Source organism: Thunnus thynnus, chromosome 8 (genome assembly GCF_963924715.1).
Source record: "Thunnus thynnus chromosome 8, fThuThy2.1, whole genome shotgun sequence".
NCBI lineage: Eukaryota > Metazoa > Chordata > Actinopteri > Scombriformes > Scombridae > Thunnus > Thunnus thynnus.
Window position 1 is genome coordinate 6,013,263 of NC_089524.1, and position 17,393 is coordinate 6,030,655.

The 17,393-nt window shown below is 40.6% G+C and overlaps 2 protein-coding genes across 2 annotated transcripts in view; one reads left to right on the top strand and one right to left on the bottom strand.

Annotated features, from left to right (window-relative positions):
* phactr1 (phosphatase and actin regulator 1) overlaps positions 1-2,308 on the bottom strand; it is a 36,239-nt gene extending 33,931 nt beyond the window's left edge. The window contains exon 1 of the mRNA XM_067596228.1: positions 2,109-2,308. Within this exon, the coding sequence (XP_067452329.1) occupies positions 2,109-2,220 (112 nt within the window). The 5' untranslated portion in view covers positions 2,221-2,308. The remainder of the gene's footprint in view (positions 1-2,108) is intronic.
* Positions 2,309-4,056: 1,748 nt separating this feature from the next.
* Positions 4,057-11,483, top strand: sirt5 (sirtuin 5). Its single transcript, XM_067596231.1, has 9 exons — positions 4,057-4,158; positions 4,990-5,105; positions 5,226-5,359; positions 6,648-6,873; positions 7,711-7,798; positions 8,748-8,801; positions 8,920-9,043; positions 9,402-9,517; positions 10,194-11,483. The coding sequence occupies exons 2-9, from the start codon at positions 5,003-5,005 to the stop codon at positions 10,261-10,263; spliced, it is 915 nt and encodes a 304-aa protein (XP_067452332.1). The 5' UTR covers positions 4,057-4,158; positions 4,990-5,002; the 3' UTR covers positions 10,264-11,483.
* The last annotated feature ends 5,910 nt before the right edge of the window (positions 11,484-17,393 follow it).

The following is a 17,393-nucleotide window of genomic DNA, read 5'->3' on the forward strand; positions in this document are numbered from 1 at the left end:
TCAAGAGAGCAACAACATGCCATCTGGCAAAAGCCACAGTGATAAACTCTTGTTTAGTAAACCTAATACTTCCAGCCTCCCACACACACACACACACGCACACAGGCACACGCATACATATCAACACACACAAGCACACTGAGTGAGGATGGCATGGATATTGTCACATATGAATGGTGACACACATCAAAGAAAAGAGTGGGCTGGATTTATGCAAAACAACAGCAGCTAAACACACAGACATGAAGTAAATGGGAATCAAGCGAGTGGGTGGGCAGAGGGATTTGCTTGGGGGAAGAGAGAAAAGGGGGGGAAAGGGAAAGAAGGCAGGGATGCTTCGTGGTTCGAGTGAAAGGTGTGAAGAAAAACATCCCTCCTTTGACGTAGCTGGCAGTGCCCGCTGGATCCTCGATGATGCCATGCCAGTGTCACGCAGCTGCAGCCTGCCTGCTCTGTTTTTAGCTAACAGCCAGGAGCAGCACTGTTAGCAAGACACAGCAGCCGCCCCCCGCCCCCGCCCCTCCTCTACCTCCTCCCCTGACTCCTTCACATTCAAGCCATGTCTGATGGAAAGCCTGACACAAAGCTCCAAGAAAGAATAGTGGTACTCATATTGGGGAGGCTCGGCTAATCTAGCTGACATGAGGTGCTGCTGTTTAATAGAAAACAAAATGGAGAGGAAGATTGTTAAGGGCCAGAGAGAGGGCAGCTGAGAGAGATTATGAGTAGGTGGGTCTGAACACCGTGAGTCATAAAGGTCTAAGCAGGCTAAAGGGGGGAGGAGGAGGGCATATTACAGAGCAAGCATGTGAGTAATTCCTGATCTCATTAAGATTTATGTAAGGCTGGTTTTTCACATACAGCTCTCACCTGTACTTAAGGCTAAAGATAAAGGTGGACTTAAAAATATAAATAGAGCCACACATGCCCTTTCACACAGTACTGTTATGATTTGGTTTAACAGTGACTATGTAAAGTAAATTTAATATGATTGCTGACTAAGGCATTGCAGTCTACATGTTTAAAAAAAGGAAAATGAAGGTAAATAAATAACTATAGCCAGGCTGGAGAATTTTCTAGCGTTGGCATCTGTCCGGAAATGGAAAAATATAAGCTTGAGTCTAGCCTAGACGACCAAGCACCATGTGACAGGGATTTGTCACATCGGGCAATTCTGGGGGAGGGTCTGCCACAAGCTATTCGGATGCAGGGGCTCATTTTTTTTAAAAAAAGAAAAAAAGAAAAGCGTCTCATGTATGTAACGTGGATGATCATGGATGGAGAAATGCCGATTCCTGTTCGTCTATCCTGCTCGGTGTCATTTTCAGCACCGAGGGCCGGTGGACAGCTCCGCGCTGATGTGATATTAAAGCAGCCTCCCTCCCGGGGATGTGGAGAGCTTTTCATAGGAGAAACTGCTTATTTTCAAATCAAAAACATGATGAAAACGAACATGGATGTAGCTGTAACCCCCCCCCCAAGATGCCCATGATCCGGGCTTCGTGACAGCGTACCATCGTGACCATGGCAACAAAGGAAACAATAACTTATCTCTCCTGTTTTCACGCAGACAAACTATATAGGATTTCGCATTCAAGAGCATCCGTCCCTCACCCTTCTCCAAACGCAGTGATAACAACTGCATTTTAAACGAGTGGCCCGAGGCAGCCAAGTTCACACAACATTTCACTGCAGCCGACAATCAAGGCGGAGTCTGGTTGGAGCAACAGCAATCAATCGTCCTATAGGGATAATTAGGTTTCCACTACCTAATCGTACCTTGCACACCGCAAATCGCACGCATACTTAGAATTAAAAAAAACAGCCTATGTGGGAGATTCTTGCCCGCTCATCTCCTAGTGCATGAGTCACTGTGTGGTTACCGTCCACCAAGGTGCAGCTGAGCACTATGGGTACCGTCAGACCTGCACAATGAAAGCCCAAAGTCATGCTGATGTGTGGGAACTGTCACTAAACGATTGAGCCATTGCTCTCATAGCGAAGCAGCGTTTCACTATAATATGCTATCCCCCCCCCGTAGAGGCTGCTAACTGTAATACACCCAGACATGAAGTGAGGGGCATCGGTGTCGCTGGCTGGTTGCCTACCTGTCTCCAGGTGCAATGAGATCCTCGCCTCGTTGATGTAAGGCGTGTCACTCTTGGACCGGACCCTCCGGATCGGTCTGCGGTCTACCTCCTCCTCCGGGGCCGCCGCCATGTTCGGCCAGCCGGGCAGCGTCCACAGGCGACCGGCGGGACTGCGAGAGATTCGGCGCCGCAGCAGCAGCAGCAGCAGCAGCCACTCGTGCACCCGCCCGGGCAGACGGTGTAGGAGGGGGGGCGGGCGGGCTATTGTAATGGTGATGGACGGTAGGAGGGGGGGAGGAAGAGAGAGAGAGAGAGAGAGAGAGAGAGAGAGAGAGAGAGAGAGAGAGAGAGAGAGAGATGGTGAGCTTGATGATCTGTTCCTATTTTTTTTTCCTGTAAGTCAGCTCCACCTGCTCAAGTTCCAACTCTATTGGCCAATGAAAAGCAAGAGACCACAATCACCTCTTCTGTTCATTTAAGTGTTGCCAGGGTGGCTTATATCCTCAGGGGAAATAATTTATCGATTTACAGAAAGTAAATCGACCACAATCTTGATAATTGAGTCATCCTTTAAGCCATTTATCAAGAAGAAAATGCCATCTATTCCTTTGGCTCTGGGAAGTTGTGATGGGTTTTTTGTTGTGTGGCAATTTTGAGACATTTAGAAGACTAACTGGTTTGTTGAAAAAATAATCAGATGAATCAATAATAAAAATAATCAATAATTGCAGCTATGATCATCAAGCTCAGAAGCCTAAATTACAAGGACATCATTGAGGAAAAATAACTAAAATGGACCTGACCATCATTAAATCACAAAAACTACAGGCCTATAAAAACTCACTTTTATAGGAACATAAACATGGAAGGTAAAATATCAAGGTCAGACCTGATATTAAAATCTCACCAGTGAGTTTTAAAAGCCAACAATAATTATGAGGCTGTGTCAAAACATGCTTGCGCACTCTAATTAGGATGTTATGGGCTATTAATTTGGATCATAAGTTGTCATACATTTCTGCTGGCTGTAAATATAACAGGTCTTGCAGGCACCTTTCCTCCCATTTTAAGAAATGTCCACTTATCTCCTTTAAACCCCCCTTAAAAGCAATGCAATCAACCAGCAGCTGCCATCATGAAGCTGGATATGGATCATTTGTGGCTCTTTGAGAAAAGCTTTGTGACACGACCAGTCAATAAAATTATCTACTGGTTTGACAGACTAACCAACAGACATACATTCAGGGTGGGACAAAGAAAGTAGAAGTAACAAGACTGAGAGTGGTCAGGCTGCAGGGCCGACCAAAACTTGTCCGCTATAATTACAATAATTCATAATGGAAAACATGATACAAAATAAACACATGCCATGAAATAGGAAATTTGACAATAGATTAATATTGCCTATCTATCTATCTATCTATCTATCTATCTATTTATCTATCTATCTATCTATCTATCTATCTATCTATCTATCTATCTATCTATCTATCTATCTATCTATCTCAGATCAAACAGGGTTATTGGAGTAAAACACAATTACAATCACATTTGGAACACATGTTTTACTGCTCCAATGCTGGCCTCTAGTGGGAAAGGGGAATCAAAAATCACTGTAGCATTGGCATGCCTCCATTAAATCAATAACAATACACAAGAGAGGGGCAGCACAGCAAGCAAATCTGGATCTGTTCTTTATTGACAGTTCTGGTTAAAAGTAAGTGAAGCTGACGGATGAAATTTTAGTTATCCAGAAATGCATGAAACTACCTTTCTATCCTTAATAAGGCCTCTATACTGCAGGGATGGAAACATGCAGTAAAGCGACTATTGTAGTACGAATGCTCCCTCTGCTGGTCATTTCTGTGCTTGGAGCAGTTGTTATTTACCTCGCTGTCCCTCCTGATAGGCTCATCACCTGAACTCGTTTACCTCGCTGTCCCACCTGATAGGCTCATCACCTGTAAGCGTGACCAATCATCTCAGCTGCTGAGCTGCTGGATGAGAAACAAACACCGACTGAGTTCCTGGTTGCTACAGTTCATGGTCTGAGGCTTCGCTCTGACAGGTAGTCGGTCTCAGAAAACCAGAGATTTGACCAAGGAACTTAGTCGTCTCTGGAAATATGCATATGTTGGAATACCAAGTTGCCATGACGACGTGACGTGACGCCGGTTAAACCGCTGTTACTGTGGAAACCGGCGCTAGCTTAGCTCGCTAACAGACAGCTGCGAGGCTGCTACTAGCTTAGCTGCTACGCAGGGAAAGTGTATTCTTTGCTAGTTAATGTGTAAAAAAAAAAACGAGATATAGTGCTGCAGAAATCACAACTATTTTGACAGCATGAGCAAACACAAGTCAAGAGGCTTGGATATGCTTTTATATGTTAACTCAGGTGACCTCTTAGCTTTATAAAGTGACAGTGACCTTACTGAGAGCAAAAATAACCACACTGAAGGGCCTCAACGCTTTTACATTTGAGACTTTTAAAACGATAGTTACATTCAAGTCACGGTTAGAAAACTGTTTTATGAGGCAAACTTTGAGAAAACCGTCAATGTCTATTCATGATAGCCTTAACCTCTGTTTTAAAGGCATTTCCAGATGGACCAAAGACTCTTTTTATCCATCTGGAACATAAATAATCCGTCTGCTGCACAACGAAGGACATGTATAAAGTGTTGTTCAAGTTGCCACTCCTTTATTTGTCCAAACAAAGATGGCAGCCGGAAGTAACATATCTCCTTGCTTATGTTTAATTCACAAAAACATGGTTACCTTCGTGACTTGAATTATTAATTGGTACTGAAAAGTCTAAAATATAATCATCAACAATTACATGAAAGACATAAGTTGCTGTTAGTTTTGGCTGCAATTACAGTGTAATTTTTCTCCTCAGGCACCAAAGTCCAATGATTGTGCGCCAGTTCGCCTGTAGAGGTTTAATAAACCCACATATTTGTGCTCACCTGAAGAAACCCCCAGGTGGTCAACAAATGGCGAGGCCCAGTTCAGGTAGACTTTCTGCAGCTTCACCTTCACAATGTCTTCTTGCGAAAGTAAATATTATTTCCATTACTGTCACTTTGTGTATTTTCTAATCAGTTTGTGTGTTTGTGGGGTGTCACTGTTTAGACCTGGCAGCATTCAGGGAGATTTTCTCCAAAGCCAAAAACATAGCCATCATCACTGGAGCAGGTGTGAGTGCCGAGAGTGGAGTCCCCACCTTCAGAGGAGCCGGGGGCTACTGGAGAAAATGGCAAGCACAGGTACACATCCACTTCTGTTTTTTTTATCAGCTGTCAAAACATATTGAATGCATTGCTGTTGCAGCTTTTTCTTTCTTGGATTTCTCCATGTTATTCTCATTATATTTTTCTTACTGTCATAAATCTCATGTGCAGAGCCAAAAAGTTTGGGCAGGGTAGTTTGTGTAGAGTAAAGACTAATAAAAGTGATCACTGTTATTAGTCTTTGGAGCCATTTCTAAACAAACTACCCTGCCCAAACTCTTCCAGGTCTAAGACACAGAGGAATAAAATATATCAGGCATACACAATACTTGTAAGTAGGATCAATTCATTGTTGGTTTGCACATGAGTTTGCACACGAGAAGAGAATTATAGAAAGTCGCCATTCATATCCTTAAATGGAAAACACAGGTCATGTTTATAGGCAAATATTTAGATGCTTAGTAGCAGATCATAAAGCCACAAGTGATGGTTTTTTTTAGATCAGTCTGTCAAGGTTTTTTAATGTGTTGAATCCACAGCATAACCACTGAGGATTAATCAATTAGTCAGTTGACAGAAAATTAATTGGCAACTATTTTGATAATCGAATAACTGAAAAAATGCCAAAAACTTGTTGGTTGCAGCATCTCAAAAGTGAGGATTTGAAGCTTTTATGTGTCATACATAATAGAAAACAGAACATCTTTGGATTTTGGACTGTTGATCTGATAAAACAAGACATTTGAAGGCATCACCTCGGGCCTCTGAGAGGCGATAAATAATGAATCGAGAAAATAATTACCGGATTAACTGATAAGGAAAATGATTGTTAGTCGCAGCCCCAAAGCAGCAATATTCTTTCTCAAAAGAGAATATCTTGCTTAGAGTACTTGTAGGAAATAACAAACTCTTCTGTCCTGCTCTGGTTTAGTCTGTACTTATCAAGCTTCCATCCATTCATCCATGTTCTTTACTGCTTATCTTCTAGAGGGTTGCTGGGGAGCTGGAGTCAATCCCAGCTGACACTGGGCTAGAGGCGGGGTACGCCTTGGACAGGTTGCCAGTCAATCCCAGGGCTTACATATAGTCAAGCGTCTCTTAGGGATTATAACAGGAAGTGAGCTGACTACAACTAAAATAGTCCTGAGTCAGAAGACACCAACATGTCTAATTCTTTAGGAAGTTGCTTTGTCTTCTGTTGTAGGACGTAATTTAGCTTAAATTTCCAACAAGCAAAATCTGTTGTAAATAAAGGAGCTTTTGTAATATTATTTTTATAGTGAACTTTTTGATCTACACTGATTATTGTCTTGGTCTCTGTTAGGAACTCGCCACCCCGGAGGCCTTCTCCAGGAATCCTTCACGTGTCTGGGAGTTTTACCACTACCGCCGCGAGGTCATGCTCACGAAAAACCCTAACCCTGCTCACCTGGCTATCGCAGAGTGTGAGGAGCGGCTGAGCAAACAGGGTCGTAACGTCACCGTCGTCACTCAGAACATCGACGAGCTCCACCGCCGCGCCGGATCCAAAAACATCCTGGAAATCCACGGTAAGTAAAATTTATAAAGAGCGAAGACACTTAAAGAAATAATCCGACATTTTGGGAAATACATGAGAACACAGATACCACTCTTACGTCTGTACAGTGTGTATGTAGCTGCAGCCGGATAGCTGAGTTTATCTTAGCGTAAAGACTGGAGACGGGGAAGAGCTCATCTGGATCTAACCAAACAAAATCCACCTACCAACACCTCTGAAGCTCACTCATCATCATTTTTTCAATTTGTACAAAAACTGAAGTGTAAAAGTGACAAAACGGTGTGTCATGAGGGTTATATATCAGACTATTTCCTGGTTAGGACCGTTAACTTCCTGGAGTTAGCTAAGCTATCGTAGCTTCATATGTACCGTAGCTTTTAACAATTCCACATATAGTTTTTTAAGATTCTAGCATTTCTTTGTTTGTAGTTTCTTTCAACTGTGGGTGTATCTGTTGATCTGAGCGACAAGTGGCTGCACACAATTACCTTTACAGGAATAAATAAAGTTTTATTGAATTGAATTGAGCCATACAGACATGATAGTGGTGTCAATTTTTGTATCTAACTCAATGTAAGAATGCAATTTCCCAAAATGTTGAACTGTTCCTTTAATACCATTTATTTTCATTGTTGATTGCTCTATCAATTATTTCTAGATTAATCATTAATTGTTAAGTGCATAAAATGTCAGAAAATTTGAAAAATAAGAAAATATAAACAGTAGAGAAAAGTCACACATCCTCACAGTGAAATGTTGCTATTTTTATGTGATTAATTACTTCAGTTTTTAAAATGTTGAAGAATTTTCTGTTGACTTACTGACTTCTTGTATTCTGTAACTTCAGGAAGTCTGTTTAAAACGCGCTGCATGAGTTGTGGTCATGAAGCAGCCAATTACAAGAGCCCCATCTGTGCAGCTCTGAAGGGCAAAGGGTAAGTTGCTTCACCCAGTATAAACTGGTGAACCGCACAGTTCTTCCCTCAATAATATGAACATTTGTTACAAGAGATATTGATCACATTCGTTTAAGCGCAAAATGTCAGAGAAAACAGGCTAATTCAGATGTCAGGAGCTAAATAACACCTGCTAACACGGTGAAAAGGAAACTCTGACTCACCTGAAATGTCACTTTGTCTCTTATTTGACATTTAAAATGGTTTATTTAAAATCCATCTCAGCTGCAGATTAAACGAAAGACGTCCTGAGCTGAAATTCAAAATTCATATCAGAACTGATCGCGTCAAGTTAAATTGATCCGTACTGTGCTCTGTTAATAATAATTCTGATTAAATTTGAATCCACTCTTCTCTTTTCATTTAAGTGTCCTAAATATCATTTTTGTTTTATTAAAACATCAGAAGGAATACGATGAGTTCCTGCACATCGCTGATGGAGAACTGTTACATTTAAAAGATGAGAGAAATATCATGAATTAGTAAAAGATGAATGAATAATGAAACAAAATAGATGAAACGGTTATTTAAAGTGTCCCTTTGGATGTTAGTTTTCAGGCTGATTTATTTAATCAGTCAGTATTTTTATGTTTGTTGTGGTTTTTCTGTCATTTCTTGTATTATGATGCATTCAATGTTCTCTTAATTAAGAACTATTAAATTGTCAATCATACTTTAGCTAAAATGTTGTGGATTTATTAACTTTAATGTATTTCAAGTGTAGCTGTTTCATGTAAGGAAATATAAATATCAAATAGGGGATCAGTATCAATATTAAATGACGTGAATTTGAAGGGAAAAATGCTTTAGATTTAGGAAATCCCTGCTGCAAGCGTCTCTACATTTAACATTGTTTGAGAATGTATTTGGGTGGAATTGACCTTTTTCTTATATTTCACCTGACCTCTTCATCAAACCGCTTCCTCAGAGCTCCAGACCCAGACACACATGACGCTCAGATCCCTGTCCAGGATCTGCCCAGGTAGGATGACTCACATTCGCTTTTTCTTTGCTCTGCTCTTTGCAGATCAAGGTATTTTGTTTGTTGACGAAGTGTGTGTGTATGTGTGTGTGTGTGTGTGTGTGTGTGTGTGTTTCAGGTGTGATCAGACAGGCTGTCACGGTCTCCTGAGACCAGCTGTGGTTTGGTTTGGAGAGACTCTGGATTCAGACGTCCTCAACCACGCAGAGAAAGTGCTGGATAACTGTGACCTGTGTCTGGTGGTGAGTGTGTGTGAGCTTGTAAAACGGCGTTTTAATCACTGGCCCAGCAGGAAATTTGAGGCCAGTTTCACCAAATTTGCTACATGTGAGCTGTGACTTGCAACTAATAATTATTTTCATTATTGATGAATCTGTTGATTATTTTTACTAACACACTAACTAACCGATTAGACTTAGTTTTGTCTATAAAATGTCTGTATTTGTGCACATATTTATCATAGTACATGTTGTCACTTTTTGCTTTCAACAGCTCCCCTTTTCTTTTTTTCCGTGTTTGTTATTTCTGACATGTTTGGAAAACCTTTTTTTTTCCCTCCACTGTTTTTTTTAAATTCCTAAATAACTTCCCCCTCTGCAGGTTGGCACTTCATCCATCGTGTATCCGGCAGCCATGTTTGCTCCTCAGGTGGCAGCCAGAGGCGTCCCCGTGGCTGAATTCAACATGGAAAACACACCGGCCACCATGCGCTTCAAGTACGTCACACTATCACACACACATGCATCATTTAAAGGGGACATAACATGCTTTTTGTGATTCTCTTTTATTTTGTATACAGTTATGATGTTAAACATGGTCCAAAACTTGAGGTTAACGTGTGTAAAAAAAGGTATCTCTACTTCCCCTTCGTGATGATGTCAGATCGCTAACACATGCCCACAAACAGCCGTCTGTTACGTAATCTTTGTTGCTAAGGTTTTTTCACAGGTTGTTCACGTTGTCCATTCGCATGTATCAGATCAGATTCAGGCTCAAACATGTATGGATATGTTGGAGAAGTTTCCATTTTGAGTAAAGAACAAGAAAAAAGCAGAATCCTACTACTATTGTTTATTTATGTAGCCTCTGGAGCCTGCGGATGTCTGCTGATGGGCAGCTTCAGGAAGCTGACCAATCAGAACAGAGTGGGTTCAGGAGGCAGGCCTTAAAGAGACAGGAGCTAAAACTGCCTGTTTCAGACAGAGGCTGAACTGAGGGGCTGCATAAAGGACCAGTATAAGATAAATAGATTTTTTTTAACTGTAAATCATGCAAAGATATCCCAGTAGAGCCTCAGAATATTAATATAGAGCTGGAAATATGCATCATATGTCCCCTTTAAAGCAGTTTATCTCTTTGTTACAGTCTAACAACCTTTTGTGTATGTTTTAGGTTCCACTTCCATGGCCCCTGTGGGACCACCTTACCCCCCGCACTGGCCCGCCACGAGACCGAACAATAATGAGAACCAGTCCGGCTCTTCACAGACCAGACTGTCTAACACTGGAGGACTTTATTGGTACAAATACCAAGAATAATGGGTTGAATATGATGAGTACCCGACATGAAGGATGTGGACACAAGGTTCATGAAAAATAAGAAGAAACCAACAAACAAACAATCAAAAAGGGAAACAGTTTGTTCAAGTTGTCACACAATGAAGAGTAAACAGATTATATAATTAATATTTAAACACACTGAACTTTAGGCCGTTAATGTCAAGTTGATACACTTTGTCTTCTGTGGCTTCTAGCTTTGATGGTTCATGTTCTGCAGGGTGCCAACAGCTGATTTATTTCTATTAAATGAAAAAACTTTAAAAAAAAATGAAATATTCAACATTGTAGCAGATGTTACTGTGATGCCAAACACTAGTCCGTGATGACTGCAGAGCTTTAATTGTAGGGCTGCAACTAATGATTATTTTCATTATCTATTAATCTGTTGATTATTTTCTCGGTTAATCGATTAGTTGTTTGGTCCATAAAATGTCAGAAAACGGTGAAAAATGTGGAGGACTGTTTCCTGGAGCCCAAGGAGACGTCTTCAAATTGTCTGTTTGTTTTGTCTGCAAACCAAAGATATTTACTTTACTGTCATGGAACACTATATTCACATTTGAGAAGCTGGATTTTTTTTTCTTTAAAGAATGGCGCAAAATGATTAATTGATCATCAAAATAGTTGGCAGCTAATCGATTAATTGACTAATCATTGCAGCTCTATTTAATTCAATTACTTGTGTGTTAGTTTCCACTGGTTCTTCCAAAGCATTAACTGTGTTGTGTATAAAACTCACTCCATTTGCAGTGAATGAATAATGAATGTATGACAGTAGGGGGCAGTGTTTAGCTGCTGCTGTTGTTGTGTTGTAAGCTTCTCTCCTCCAGTTTAAAGACAAACCTGAATCCTTCCAGTGAATCCGTGAGCTCTGTCTGGGATATGTGTCACTTCTGTGTTGTCTGAATTTATGGACCGTGATGAATACTGTGTACGATGCCTGCCAGTAGCCACGAGTCAGCTGCAGTTAAACCAGGGAAACCAGAGACTGTGCACGCTGTCATGAGGAGATGAAGGATTTGTTATGTATTTCGAGATATGACTGGAATAGCATATTGACATGAAATGAAGTCCATTGAGATAAATGTTCTATTCTTATAAACTGTTTCCTTCCCTTCCTGCAGTGTGTGGTGATGGTGGTGGGCTGTGTGTTTACATCTATAGGCTCTCTGTTACAGGCGATGGTCAAAGATGAGATTGTGCCTGACACTTCCCCGCTTGGCCTTACACTCCCAACCCCCCCTGACTTTCATCATCTCAGCATAAACACACACTGTGCACAGGCAAAGTTCAATTCTTTACATGGACATTTGCAGGAGTGGAGGATGTCAGCAGAGGTTATTAATATTAAGCTAACCTGATGGAGATTTCTCTACTATCTCTCCCACCTTTGCTCTCTCTCAGCTACCTCTTGTATTGCTGTTTCCCCTCTCCGCTGTCATCTGTACATCTGCCATGTGTGTGGTGTTTGAGTCACCACGCAATCCCTCCCTCTCTCCCTCCCTCACCTCCCTCCTTCCCCAGCTACGCCTCCATCACCTGCTCATTAGAGAGAGGATGATGGTCCGACGGTCCCCCATGACTCTGCTCCAAAAATAACAGAGCCAATTTCCCGCCTGTTAGGCGGCGATTTCACACCAATCTGAGTCGTACTGCCCAGCCAGGCCTGTCAGAGAGAGAGAGAGAAATAAGGTGGAAAAGAAAAGCAAAGCAAGGAAAGGAAAAAATGTAGGTCAGAGTGTAATCTCATGAACCCCCCCCCCCCCCCCCCCATCAGTGAGCAGAGGTGGAGAGTAACTCAATGTATTTTTTTTTAAGAACTCTATTGAAGTACAAATTTCAGCTATTTTGGGAGACTCTTTACATTTTTAAAGAATACGAGATGAGATGAGATAAACTTTAATGTCCCGAAGGAGGTTTGTCTTGGGCAAAAGTGCTACGCAGAGCTGCAATCAAACAATACGATACATGGACAAAAACATACCTCACTGATGAGACAATACAGTGGTGCACATGTGCAAAAAGTGCTGCACATGGCTGCAATCACATGATTCAAGACATACAATAAACTTGGTTCTCTAGACAATGCTGTGCTGCACACAGCTGCAATCAACCAGTAAGCAATACACGACCAACATGATCAAACAATGCAGCGGTGCTCTCTGACACCAGTTGATTACATTCAGCTAGAAAGGATAAGATATTGCACGTGTAACGTTGGTGAAACATGGATCATGTTATGAACAAATAGATAAAATCTTAACAATCATAAGACCTAGACTAAAATCTACAGTGCCTCCTTCACTGTGTTTGAGACACTACTAAAGATAAGTTATTGCATGTAACTCATGATAAAGAGGTGAAACAGTTTGAGAATAGTTTGACGTTTTGAGAAATACGCTTATCCTCTTTCTTGTATGAGAAGATTGATAACGTTGTTTTGTCTGTGAGTTAAGTACAAGGCTACAGCCAGCAGCTGTTAGCTTAGCTTAGCACAAAGACCGGAAACGTGTAGCCTGGCTCTGTCTAAAGCTAACGAAATCCACCTACCATCATCTCTAAAGCTCACAGATTATCATGTATATCCTATTAGTTTAAAGTATTTTAAGAACAAAGTCCCACCAGGTTGATAAAACTAAACTCAAATTCACAGAATCAATCAATCAAATGTTACTTGTATGTTTATGGATGACTGACAATGCTAATAATAAGACAGAACAAAAAAAAAACAGTGAAAACTATTTGAAATTAATGCACACTAAAAGATAAAAGTGTAGTAAAATCAATAAAACAGATATGTAAATAAAATAAAATAAGAACTAGGTAAAATCCGATAAAGGACAACGACAAATAAATTGATTAGAGGGAATAATAATTTTATTCAGGGGGACATGAGCTCAGTGTCCTCAACAGTCCTGATAGGTTGGATTTCTCAGTCACACCTGTGATTGCAGCACAAGTTCACAAACGAAGATTCAGTGTTTTCCAAAAATTTAAAGTCTGAGCCTTTAACTCGTAACGGAATATTTTTTTACGATTTGGTGTTTCTACTTTTTCTTGAGGCCCTTGTCTGTGAGATTTGAATTTAAATGTCTGATCTTTATGACTCCCAAGAGGTAAAAATCTAAAAACATACTGTGGCAGGAAGCACAGCACGCTGCCTCGGATACAACTTGAGGGGAAACTTAGAATAAAAAAAATAAAATAAACACACACTGCGCCAATTTCCACCAGGATTGTATAATTTTTCTACAAATACAAGCTACTGTATATGCAACCAGAATAGCTTGAAAGAGACCATAATCAGAAAAGGATTTATGTTTATTAACTATTTATTTGTATGAAGGAGGGGAAAAAAATCAAGTTTTCTATGAATTCTTGAGAAATTATGATTGATTTATAATTTGTGTCTTGGCTTAATGTCCTGTTTGTTCCTCTTCTGTATGTACTTAATTGTTAATTGAGTGAGATGAGCTGGTTTGTTTGTTGTGTTTATGTGGTTATAGTGTGTTTGTTTATGTGTGGTGGACTCCAGGAAGAGGAGCCAAAGCATACGCTGCTGCTAATGGGGCTCCTAATGACGAAAGAGAAGAAAGTAATTACATACAAATTCTACACATAAGGGGCTTTAAATAAAAGATCAGAGCAGCCACCTTCTCTCTTTCTGTCTGTCGGTCAGTGATGGAAACCAGTCTGACCTCCTTTTATAGGCGAGCCAGGGCTAGAACAAGTGTTGCAATGAAGAGAAGAATTATAGCATCCTCTCCTCTTCAGCCAAGGCCGCTACGAGGTTACGGTAAATATCTCCGTCAATGTCACCGTGTCACCAGCAACCACGTCAGTACGGTTATATTCCTTCCCCGCTGAAACCCCTCTCGCCACCAGTTTTATGAGCTGTGCGCCCACACGTGACCTCTAATGGACAGGGGGGCTCGTGTTTGTCTGTGGCGTCCGCCAGTGCCTGCGTGACTCGGAGGATGGAAGCAGTGTAGCTGATTTCCCAGAAGTTTGTCGGCTTTATTTTGTACAAACATTTTAAAATATTTCATTAGTATTTGTTCAGAATTATCACCTCGGCCCGCGTGTTTACCTTTCTGTATTTCTGTAGCTGTTGGGGTCGTTAAAAGGGAAGGAAAATAAGATGCAAGGTAACAGTGGATGGATAATGAGGTTGTGGAAATCACTATATGTAGAATAATATTTAAAAAGCACATGGCTGCACAGTGCATTTTTGTCCCATTTTGATCACTGTAGATGTTCATATTATTCCCACATCCCCAAGGATGCAGGATGTGCCAACACTGTGGGTTACTTATTGGACCAACTTGATTTAATGTACAGTGTGTGTGTATATATATATATATATATATATATATATATGCATGTATATGAATAATTCGTCTCCTCATAACTTCTCGGTCAGCCAACAGAAATTCCAATTAGAGAATCTTTCCCCTCTTCTTTACAAACTGGAGCATCATATTTTATTCATTCGTTTGGCAAACTGTGCAAGAGAATTAACTTTGAGCAGTGATTCCACAGATGCCCACCTCTCCATCTACACCGACATACCTGCAACTCTCAGTGCTATCGATTTTTAATTCACACTTAGGATAACTTAGACTTTATTCGTTCTCAAACTTCTGGCCAGAGGATCTGTAGTATGACTGTTGGATATACAGTATTCACTGTGTTTGTGTGTTCATTTTCTTAGATTTCTCTTCTTGTGAGATACCTCATGTGTTCGTACAGATAAAAAAGTTTTCTCACTTTGAAAACTTAAGATTTACTGTTTTCTGTAAGTATTAAGCTCAGGTCAAATTATCAGTTCATGTCGTCATTTGTGTGACATATGTTTTCATGTGCATTTCGTCTTTGTGCACATGTATTTACTTCTATACCCTCAGTGACAATGTACATGGTCCGATTAACCTCCTAAGGGGCCCCCAGGGCAAAAATTAGTCATTGGGACCCTATTGATCACCACTATACGTGGTAGTACTCTAGTTCTCACTGAAGCCACAAGACAGAGGACCTGGCATAGTTGATATTATATGTCAGTGGTACACATTTACAACAAATTTGCCTTTAATGAAATTTTGTACACTGTGGTAATATGGAGTAAACTTTGGGGCCCCTGGGGGTCTGGGGGCCCTGGGCAGTTGCCCACTTTGCCTGGTAGGTAATCCAGTCTTGACGATGCATTCCTTTGTCCCCAACTTCTGTCTTTCCTCTAACTTAAACCAAAATCTATCTTAACCCCAAAACCAAGTCTTAATACCCTACAGCCTTTTTAAAAGAGAGGACGGTCCTCTCACCTTGTAAAATGTTTCAAAATAATTTTCCAAAATGTGCTTTAATTCCCTCAAAAAAGTCCTTAGTTTCCAAAATGTCTTCAAAAAAAAAATCATGTTCCGAAAAATGTTGTTTCCACAAATGTACTCATTTTGCAAAATGTTTTCAATTTCCAAAAATGTTCCAAAAATGTCCAAATTTATTCTTATTCTTAAGTTTTCACACAGCAAAATGTCCCCACTGCCCAAAAATGTCCTCACTTTTTCAGAAGAGTCCTCACTCCGATGTCAAAACTCAAATGGATCCTCACAAAGATAGAAGTTCAAGAACACACACACACACACACACTCTGTTTACTGGCTCCACCATGGCAGAGTTGAGTGCTAATGTGTTGCTGTGGGAACTGAGACGTGTGTAGCACCTCAGCGGAAGGAAGCCTGCAGCACTGCTACTGTATATACACACTTCCCACATCATTTCTCACACACTGTTAAGCATTAAAGGGGTGCATGTGCCTCATTTATCTCCAAAATGTCAAGTTTTCATCTGCCAAGAAAAAAGTCTTTTTTAATCTAAAGGTTTTTAAGGCTTTTATTAACAACATTAAACACAGCTCTGCAGCTCTACGGAGCTTTTTAGCCACATGTAGCTAATTGTTTTGGTTTTATGGCACATTTACTGTTTTGGTTCCCAGAGCTCTCATCAACATCATTTCTAGGAGCAGCTGTTCAGTTAAAAAAAAGGTCTGATAAACCCACTGAACACTACCAGCACCAAACAGGAGGCATAACCTTAGCAACCGGCTGGTGAGGAAAGTGCAACATCAAAGCTAAAGAGCCGGATATTTCTCTCAGAAGATGGTGGAGACCAAAACAGAGCTAAAAGGAGAAAGAATATTGGACTTCATCAGTTGGACAGAAACATGACTCCAGGTTGGATGACGATGTTGTTGTGTGTCAGCTGTTTGTTAACTGGAGGTTTTTGCTTTTTGAGAGGGTCACTGTTACAGTCAGTACAAGTTGGACCCCGACCAATCGTAGCTTACCAACTTTTATGACTTGCATCACATATAGAAGTAATTGGAGTATCTACAGCTATGCAGAGAAAAGCGGTGTATGCAACTATAGGTCAACGTCATTGAACATGTCGTGGAAGTTGTCAAAGTGGGTGAGAGAAGGTACAAAATTTCAGACATGCTCGTCTTTTTGTTGATGCTGTGTCAGTTTTCTTCTTCTATGTAAGCATTTTCAACACTCATATATTATCTTCAACTCTTAATGTCTTTTGTGATGAACCATTGTTGGGCTGATATTGTGCAGTCTGATCCCAGCATTAACCATAAATGCAGTTTTACAAATGACCCGAGTCTAATAATAGATTTCCATCTGACTGTGACAACATGTGAATGTAGGCTTGTTTATCAGTGAAGGTGTTTCCGCTGTTTGTTTTGTTTGACAAGTTATTCTTAGCACCTCACTTCAAGTGTGTGTGTGTGTATGTGTGTGTATGAGTGTGTGCTGCACAACAGTGTTGTTTAACAAGCTTAGCAGGATCAGGTGCTGAGTAATCTGCTGGTAATGAGGCTCACAGTGGTGTGTATGTGTGTGTGTGTGTACATGCATGGTGTTTGAGTGTGTGTCTTTCAATTAAGACCGTCCAAAACACAGTTAGCATGTAAGTTATCGGCCTTCTTTTACATTTCTATTTGCAGAAATTATCCTTTTTTTTCTAAACTGAC